Genomic DNA, 10,431 nt, shown 5'->3' on the forward strand with positions numbered 1-10,431 from the left:
AGTGGACGTGTCAGCAGATGGGTCTATGAAAGATGAGGCGAATCATAGAATTGATGAGGGAAAAAGAGTGAGTGGTGCACTTAGGAGTCTGTGGAGACAAAGAACTTTGTCCTTGGAGGCAAAGAGGGGAATGTATGAGAGTATAGTTTTACCAACGCTCTTATATGGGTGTGAAGCATGGGTGATGAATGTTGCAGCGAGGAGAAGGCTGGAGGCAGTGGAGATGTCATGTCTGAGGGCAATGTGTGGTGTGAATATAATGCAGAGAATTCGTAGTTTGGAAGTTAGGAGGAGGTGCGGGATTACCAAAACTGTTGTCCAGAGGGCTGAGGAAGGGTTGTTGAGGTGGTTCGGACATGTAGAGAGAATGGAGCGAAACAGAATGACTTCAAGAGTGTGTCAGTCTGTAGTGGAAGGAAGGCGGGGTAGGGGTCGGCCTAGGAAAGGTTGGAGGGAGGGGGTAAAGGAGGTTTTGTGTGCGAGGGGCTTGGACTTCCAGCAGGCATGCGTGAGCGTGTTTGATAGGAGTGAATGGAGACAAATGGTTTTTAATACTTGACGTGCTGTTGGAGTGTGAGCAAAGTAACATTTATGAAGGGGTTCAGGGAAACCGGCAGGCCAGACTTGATTCCTGGAGATGGGAAGTACAGTGCCTGCACTCTGAAGGAGGGGTGTTAATGTTGCAGTTTAAAAACTGTAGTGTAAAGCACCCTTCTGGCAAGACAGTGATGGAGTGAATGATGGTGAAAGTTTTTCTTTTTCGGGCCACCCTGCCTTGGTGGGAATCGGCCAGTGTGATAATAAAAAAATAAAAAAATATTATTTGTTCTAGCGTACTTTTTATGTTTCTATGCTATTATTATATCGCCTTATGTCACATTAGATCAATTGTGATAGGTAAATAAGCCTTATAATTGATATTAGCGTGAGTATAGAATATTTTGTTGGCTGGTGTGTGTCCGCCATGTCAGCACTATTCCCAGGGGATGCCCCTGATTGGTTCCTAGACCATATTAGCCGCACCTACTCTGCTTTGCTCTCAAATGGTGAATTTGTTTTTTTATTAAACATAAAGATACAAGAAAATGATAAAACAACTCGGAAAAAAAAATGCTGTGTCAACTCGCATGCTACTCAAGGAAAAAAAAATGCTGTGTCAACTCGCATGCTACTGAAGGAAAAAAAATGCTGTGTCAACTCGCCTGCTACTCAAGGCGCTGTCACCATCCATGTTATAAATGACTATAATTCCTTGTAGAAGCATCATGTAATGATGATAATTATACCAGAGTGTTGCCAGAAAGTTCAGCTATTTTTTTTTTTTTTTGGTGAGAATGACTCAGTTTTTGTATTTTTTCAATATTTTTTTTACTCCGTGCACCGAAACCTTCAGGGCCCCTTAAAACAAAAATAAAAATAAATCTTTTCACACTAGTAATTTTTGGTTAGCTAGTAACATTTTATCTTAGTTGCACTTATTATGCACACATCCTTCTCTTTAGTGTTTTGTTCTTATATCCTTTCTTTTCACATTCTTCTTCTTTTTTTTTCTCAACAAGTCGGCCATCTCTCACCGAGGCAGTGTGACCCAAAAAGAAAGAAAATTCCCAAAGAGAAAATACTTTCATCATCATTCAGCACTTTCACCTCACTCATACATAATCACTGTCTTTGCAGACGTGCCCAGATACAGCAGTTTAGAAGCATATATAGATATATAACATATCCAAATTTTAAACATGTAGCACTAGTATTTCTTAACCTTAAGTATTTCAGCTTGTTTACTTTTGTGTAAGTTGACTTTTAGTGCCTTTGTACACATTTTTTAGTATCTTTTTGTACTGTTCAGTGCTTTAGTTTGGAGTGGGGTACATTGTTTATGATTCATTACAGAGTATGTCCCTTCTGCACTTAAGGGACATTCATCAGCAGGCAACAACGCCCCCGTGAGAATAGCATTTATCTTGACAGTCAACGGCAGAGCCATAAGACAGCTCAAGCGTTTAGTTAAAGCTCTGTATCACAAGGACCACTTCTTCTTCATCCATGTGGATTCTGTGAGTAATCTAATTATTAATTTGAAATTCAAAACTTATTATTATTATTATTATTATTATTATTATTATTTTTTTTTTTTTTTTTTTTTTTAACAAGTCGACCATCTCCCACCGAGGCAGGATGACCCAAAAAGAAAGAAAATCCCCAAAAAGAAAATACTTTCATCATCATTCAACACTTTCACCTCACTCACACATAATCACTGTTTTTGCAGAGGTACTCAGAATACAACAGTTTAGAAGCATATACGTATAAAGATACACAACCTATCCCTCCAAACTGCCAATATCCCAAATCCCTCCATTAAAGTGCAGGCATTGCACTTCCCATTTCCAGGACTCAAGTCCGGCTATATAAAAAAACCGGTTTCCCTGAATCCCTTCAATAAATATTACCCTGCTCACACTCCAACAGCTCGTCAGGTCCCAAATACCATTCGTCTCCATTCACTCCTATCTAACACGCTCACGCACGCTGGAAGTCCAAGCCCCTCGCCCATAAAACCTCCTTTACTCCCTCCCTCCAACCTTTTCGAGGATGACCCCTACCCCGCCTTCCTTCCCCTACATATTTATACACTCTCCATGTCATTCTACTTTGATCCATTCTCTGTAAATGACGAAACCACCACAACAACCCCTCTTCAGCCCTCTGACTAATACTTTTATTAACTCCACACCTTCTCCTAATTTCCACACTCTGAATTTTCTGCATAATATTTACACCACACATTGCCCTTTGACAGGACATCTCCACTGCCTCCAACCGCCTCCTTGCTCCAGCATTTACAACCCAAGCTTCACACCCATATAAGAGTGTTGGTACTACTATACTTTCAATCATTCCCTTCTTTGCGTCCATAGATAACATTTTTTGTCTCCACATATACCTCAATGCACCACTCACTCTTTTTTTCTTCATTAGTTCTATGATTAACCTCATCCTTCATAAATCTATCCACTGACATGTCAACTCCCAAATATCTGAAATCATTCACTTATTCCATACTCCTCCTTCCCAATTCGATATCCAATTTTTCTTTATCTAAATCATTTGATACCCTCATCACCTTACTCTTTTCTATGTTCACTTTCAATTTTCTACCTTTACATACACTCCCAGATTCATCCACTAACCTTTGCAATTTTTCTTTAGAATCTCCCATAAGCACAGTATCATCACCAAAAAGTAACTGTGTCACTTCCCATTTTGTATTTGATTCCCCATAATTTAATCCCACGCCTCTCCCGAACACCCAAGCATTTACTTTTTTTACAACCCCACCTATAAATATATTAAACAACCTTGGTGACATTTCACATCCCTGTCTAAGACCTACTTTTACTGGGAAGTAGTCTTCCTCTCTTCTACACACCCTAATCTGAGCCTCACTATCTTCATCAAAACTCTTTAAAGCATTTAGCAACTTACCACCTATTCCATTTACTTGCAACATCTGCTTCATTACTCCCCTATCCACTCTATCATATGCTTTTTCTAAATACATGAATGCAATAAAAACTTCCCTATCTTTATCTAAATACTGTTCGCATATATGCTTCAATGTAAACACTGATCCACACATCCCCTACCCACTCTAAAACCTCGTTGCTCATCCGCAATTCTACATTCTGTCTTACCTCTAATTCTTTCAATTATAACCCTACTGTACACTTTTCCTGGTATGCTCAGTAAACTTATTCCTCTATAATTTTTACAATCTCTTTTGTCCCCCTTTCCTTTATATAAAAGGACTATACACACTCTCCGCCAATCCCTTTGGTACCTTCCCTTCTTTCATACATTTATTAAACAAAAATACCAACCACTCCAACACTATATCCCCCCATCCCCTGCTTTTAACATTTCTGTCATGATCCCATCAGTTCCAGCTGCTTTACCCCTTTCATTCTACGTAATGCCTCACACATCTCCTCCACGCTCACGTCCTGCTCTTCTTCACTCCTAAAAGATGGTATACCTCCCTGGCCAGTGCATGAAATTACCGCCCCCCTTTCTTCGTCGACATTTAAAAGTTCCTCAAAATATTCTCGCCATCTACCCAATACCTCCATCTCCCCATCTACTAACTCCCCTACTCTGTTTTTAACTGACAAATCCATTCATTCCCTAGGCTTTCTTAACTTGTTTAACCCCAAAAATTTTTCTTATTTTCTTTAAAATTTCTTGACAGTGCCTCTCCCACTCTATCATCTGCTCTCCTTTTGCACTCTCTCACCACTCTCTTCACCTTTCTTTTACTCTCCATATACTCTACTCTTCTTATAACACTTCTGCTTTGTAAAAACCTCTCATAAGCTACCTTTTTCTCTTTTATCACACCCTTTACTTCATCATTCCACCAATCACTCCTCTTTCCTCTTGCACCCACCATCCTATAACCACAAACTTCTGCCCCACATTCTAATACTGCATTTTTAAAACTATTCCAACCCTCTTCAACCCCCCTCACTACTCATACTTGCACCAGCCCACCTTTCTGTCAATAGTTGCTTATATCTCACCCGAACTTCCTTCTCCCTTAGTTTATACACTTTCACCTCCCTCTTACTTGTTGTTGTCATTTTCCTCTTGTCCCATCTACCTCTTACTCTAACTGTAGCTACAACTAGATAATGATCTGATATATCAGTTGCCCCTCTATAAACATGTACATCCTGGAGCCTACCCATCAACCTTTTATCCACCAGTACATAATCTAACAAACTACTTTCATTATGTGCTATATCATATCTTGTATATTTATTTGTCCTCTTCTTCATAAAGTATGTATTACTTATTACCAAACCTCTTTCTACACATAGCTCAATTAAAGGCTCCCCATTTTCATTTACCCCTGGCACCCCAAATTTACCTACTACTCCCTCCAAAACATTTTTACTCACTTTAGCATTAAAATCCCCAACGACAAGTACTCTCACACTTGGTTCAAAACTCCCCACGCATTCACTCAACATTTCCCAAAATCTCTCTCTCTCTCCTCTATACTTCTGTCTTCCCCAGGTGCATATACCCTTACTATAACCCACTTCTCACATCCAAACTTTATTTTACTCCACATAATCCTTGAATTAATACATTTATAACCCCTCTTTTCCTGCCATATCTTATCCTTCAACATTATTGCTACTCCTTTAGCTCTAACTTTATTTGAAACCTCTGACCTGACCCCATTTATTCCTCTCCACTGAAACTCACCCACCCCTTTCAGCTTTGTTTCACTTAAAAAGCCAGGACATCCAGCTTCTTCTCATTCATAACATCCACAGTCATCTCTTTCTTATTCACACAACATCCACACACATTCGGACTTCCCACTTTGACATGTTTCTTCTTCTTATTCTTTTTAGTAATTATTACAGGAAATGGGGTTACTAGCCCATTGTTCCTAGCATTTTAGTTGACTTTTACAACACGCATGACTTATGGAGGAAAGATTCTGATTCCACTTCCCCATGGATATAAAAGGAAAAGTAATAAGAACAAGAACTAAGATAAAATAAAAAAAACTCAAATGAGTGTGTATAAATAAACGTGTACATGTATGTTTAGAGTGACCTAAGTGTAAGTAGAAGTAACAAGACGTACCTGTAATACTGATTATCACTTAAATTCTCAGCTACAAGTTTCAGTTGTTCATGTAAATGCATTTCTTTGTCCTTATAATGGCATTTATTAATTGGCTTCAGCGTCAGGACTACCTGTTCCGAGAGGTGTTGCGGCTTGAGGATCATTTCAGCAATATACAAGTGTCTCGGTACCGGCTCTCGACCATCTGGGGTGGTGCGTCTCTCCTCACAATACTTCTCCACTGTATGAAGCAAGTGCTACTGATTAAAAGCTGGAACTGGGACTTCATCATTAACCTCAGTGAATCTGATTATCCTATCAAGTGAGTCTTAATTTTTTTTTTTACCTTATTGGATATTTTCCACCAAGCTAGGGTGACCCTTCCCAAAACAAAAAGGAAACGCATTCACCATCTTTCATTGAATTTCTGTCTTTCTAGAAATGTACTGTTATTACACTTAAGATTACCCTCTAACTCCAATATCCTCACCCCTTTTTAGACTGTAATTGCTGCTCATCCCTCCAGGTTTCCTGAAATCTTTCCTAAAAATTACCTTGCTCATACTCCAACAGCACAGCCATTAATAACCACTTGTTTCTATTCACTCCTAGTCTAACACACACAAGCCTATTGGATTCTCAAGTACAGTGGACCCTCGGTTAACAGCTGTAATCCGTTCCAGATGGTCGGCTGATAACCGAAATGGCCGAAAACCTAATTAATATTTCCCATAAGAAATAATGGAAATACAATTAATCCGTTCCAGACAAAAATATTCACAAAAAAAATATTTTTTTAACAATTATGTAAGTTTTACATACCTTTATTGAAGGCTAATGCTGGCTTCTGGAAGATAGGGAAGAGGAAAGAGAGAGGAGTTAGTGTTTGGAAGGGGAATCCCCCTTCATAAAGACTTTAGGTAGCAAAGCCTTCTCTGGGGTTACTTCCATTCTTTGTCTTTTAATGCTACAATGACCAGCGTGAGAGTCACTGGACCCCAGTCTCACAACAAATCTGTCCATAGAGGTCTGTTTCTGGCATCTCTTTAAGATTTCCCTGAAATGGGACAGGGTTTTGTCACTAAACATGTTGCAGATATGGCTTCAGTTTGGTCAGGGTGGTGCTTCTCTACAAAAGCTTGCACCCTAGTCCACATTGCACACACCTCTTTAATCTATCATTTACTGTTACAGTTTATTCATTACTAACCTTAAAATACATATTTGTAGTCTTAATGTAGGGCAAGAGGTGAGTAGTATTTATTTGTAGGAAGTCATTGTAGGTAGCAGTAGATGTAGGTACAGTACACATATGTAGCCCCCCCCTACCATCCCCGGGCTACACTACACAGCCATATTTTTACACTACACTGCCATATTATTACACTACACAGCCATATTATTACCATGTTCACTGAGTTTAATAATTTCTAACAACTACCTTTAGATGCCATCATAAACAAAGGGAGAAGTGATGAATAATTCATGCCAAGAATTGTAAACAAACGCATATGAGGGGGGGTTACTGCACCAGTCGCCAGATTCACAGTTTTCTCTAATGCTACATCAGAGAAAATGTAATGTTTACTCTCCATCCCACTCTCCACTCGATAACATATAAACATTGCACTTTTATATGCTATGTTTATATGCTACATGATATGTAACGTGTTTCTTAAATAATTTTGAAGAAAATATCATTGATGGATTAATGAAAATGTCTATATTAACATAAAATAAGACATTTAATGTGGCAAAGAGTGATTATTTTTCTTAAGAAAATGTTAGGAATATTTTTGTGAGTGTTTAAAGCCTAATAAAAAATTTTTGCCATCAGTACTTACCGAGATATAGAGCCGCAAAGTTTACAGAAAGTGACGTGCGTACGGCAACAGCGGCGACTGCCGCCCACCCGGTATTCTTTTATTTACTCTAATTCAAAGGTTTCTTGCATTTTTCAATATTTTTCTGTTCCAGGTAACTTATGTGGCCTGTGAGACCAATGTAAGGTGCATTCTTCAAATATACACTCATTGTTTACAACACAATAACAGAACAAACTTTATCACTATTAGTTTGTGTATACACTTTGTTTACACAAACAATACAAACAAAACAATGTTTATTACTATTGTTCCATAATATATATACATATGTACAGTCACTAAACACGCTCCTAGAACTGCTGCAGCTTGTGGATCTCTTTGAAACATGGGTATATGCAGAGGGGCACTTCACACTCCTCACACATAAAACGAGTGTCTCTGCGTGTTTGTGGGCATTTTGTGGTATGCATACATACATAACACCTCTTCTGAGCATTTTTCTTGGCAGTAGTAGGAGGCGGTTGTATGGGGTAGTGATCACCAGGCCTGAAACAAGATGACATGTGTGGGCGCTGGTCTAGTGCAGGAGTTGCTCCTTGGTACTTTGCAATTATTTGTCTGATTACTGACAGGCAAAATTCACCATATTTTGGTGTTTTGTTGGTCTTCAACTTGTATATGTTATAAGTATTTAGCATAGAGATATCAACAAGATGGAAAAAAAGTTTTATAAACCACTTATAACTCTTGCATACACAGTCTGCAAACCCAATCTGCATGTCACATTTGTCCACTAGGCGCATATTGAGGTTGTAGTCCATGACAGCTGCAGGCTTTAGAATGGGTTCATTGGTCTCTCTGTTGTCCCTGCCACTGGGTACCATTTCGTTTCTGTGAACTGATGTCAACAATGTGACATTACGTTTGTCATGCCACCGAAATGCCATGATGTCATTGGCAGCAAAGGCTTGCACCTCACCTCTGTGAGTGCCAGCGTCGAACCTTGACATATGTTTACGATTACGACGCACTGTGCCACACACGTCTGTCAAGTTCACTCGCAAGAAATCACTGAGTAAGGGGCTTGTGTACCAGTTATCAGTAAATAACATATGCCCCTTACCAAGATATGGTTCCATCATTGTTCGAACCACATCACCAGAGATACCCAATAACTTCATGGTATCTCTCAAAGTATTACTGCCAGTGTACACAATGATATCCAAAACTAGACCACTTCTGCAATCACACAGTACAATCACAGTACAATATATACCAAAGCATTTCCTCTTGCTTGGTATATATTGCTTGAATGAGAGTCTTCCTTTGAATAAAATCAAGGACTCATCAATAACAAGCTTCCTGAAGGGATAAAAATACATGCAGCACTTTTGTTTCAGGTACATACATTTCTGATCTTATATAACCTGTCGCTTCTGTCAGGCCTGGTTTTGTCTGAAAAGTGTAACATATGTAACAGTATCAGGAAACGATTGACACCTATAATGTCACTAAAACCTGGAGCTGAAATCAGGCGTTCTGTTGCCCAGTATGTGGTGACAGTGTGCTTATACACATGTGGCATAAGCATTATTGTGGCAAAAAACAGGTACATCTCTGCCACAGTTGTCTCCTTCCACTTGTGTAGCCGTGATTTTGGTGAGAGAATTGTATTTGCCATGGTGTAATCAGAGTATGTGTTTGTTTCCCTGACAATGATGTCCATCAGGGGTTCATCGAAGAATAACTCAAAGCAGTCCAGTTCACTGGCATTGTTCCCAAGTGGACAAGATGGCTTCATTCCACTTTGTGTTTCATCAAAGTCATGGGGACTGGGAACAAACTCGTCACCGTCCTGCCAATCCCAGATGCAGTCTGCTGGTGGGGTCTGGATAATGTACCGTGGTTGTGGTTGTGCAGGTTGTGGTTGTGCAGGTTGTGGTGGTGCAGGTTGTGGGAGTGTGGGGTAGGGTGAGGCTGGTTGTTGTGCAGAGTCAGCAGTGTGGGTAGTAGCGTGGCCCGCTGATGGTGCCACATGGGCCGTGCCACCCTCACTATCACCACCACTGCCTGCTCCATCAGTAAGTAAGTAAGTTTATTCAGGTATACACAAATACAGTTACATAGAATTATCATACATAGCAGCATATGTGTAGAGAACCTAGGATAACCCATTCATAACTCACATCATTCATACCCATCGTTACAATATCGTCATCTTCACTATCAGGTCGTGGTGTAGGGCCACGGGATGTGCTCCCTGAGTTTCTCCTTCCCCTTGGAACAACATATGAAACACTACCAGACCGCATGCTACGTCGTACATACTGCCGCTTCACTGGGGAATATTCACTCTCACTGTCACTAGAACTGCTTTCAATGACCTTGAAATCACTATCATTATCACTATCACTGCTAACATCTGGGTGTTGTACACAACCAAATAGTTTCCTCTTTCGTCCTGGTACAGGCGAACGTGAACGTGAACAAGCCGGCCCAGCACCAGAGGTGGAAGGTTGTGGGTCATCTGGGTTTTCATCACTAATTATGTTATCCTGGGCACTTTTTCCGGTAACACTCACTTCAAAACCCTGGAATTCACTGTCACTGACATTTTCATCGCTGTTAGAGCTATCACTTGGGAACAAAACACCTCCAATCCGCCGAGGAGTGAGGAACTTCTTACCGAGAGGCATGGTGAAAATGGACTAACAACATGGCGTTCCCACAATGCACCGCTGGGTCCCAGATTTTTTTCACAGGGTGCACACCGACCACTGAGACCCATTCTCTCTCATGTAGGCCTACCAGGCCTTTCCCGCTTGATTTGAAGCCGCTAGAATTTGTGCGTATAAATACGTCAGAAACATTGGCTCGTAAGACGTATTTATACGTCGGAAACAGTCAAAGGGTTAATGAAAATGTCTATATTAACGTAAAATAAGACATTTAATGT

The 10,431-nt window shown here is 40.0% G+C and overlaps 1 protein-coding gene across 1 annotated transcript in view; it reads left to right on the forward strand.

The window, feature by feature from the left end:
• Nucleotides 1-10,431, forward strand: part of oxt (Xylosyltransferase oxt) — a 184,932-nt gene that overhangs the window by 100,048 nt on the left and 74,453 nt on the right. Inside the window, exons 7-8 of the mRNA XM_070082367.1 lie at nucleotides 1,894-2,057; nucleotides 5,769-5,971. Of these exons, the coding sequence (XP_069938468.1) occupies nucleotides 1,894-2,057; nucleotides 5,769-5,971 (367 nt within the window). The remainder of the gene's footprint in view (nucleotides 1-1,893; nucleotides 2,058-5,768; nucleotides 5,972-10,431) is intronic.

This window comes from Cherax quadricarinatus, chromosome 7 (assembly GCF_038502225.1).
Source record: "Cherax quadricarinatus isolate ZL_2023a chromosome 7, ASM3850222v1, whole genome shotgun sequence".
Lineage (NCBI taxonomy): Eukaryota > Metazoa > Arthropoda > Malacostraca > Decapoda > Parastacidae > Cherax > Cherax quadricarinatus.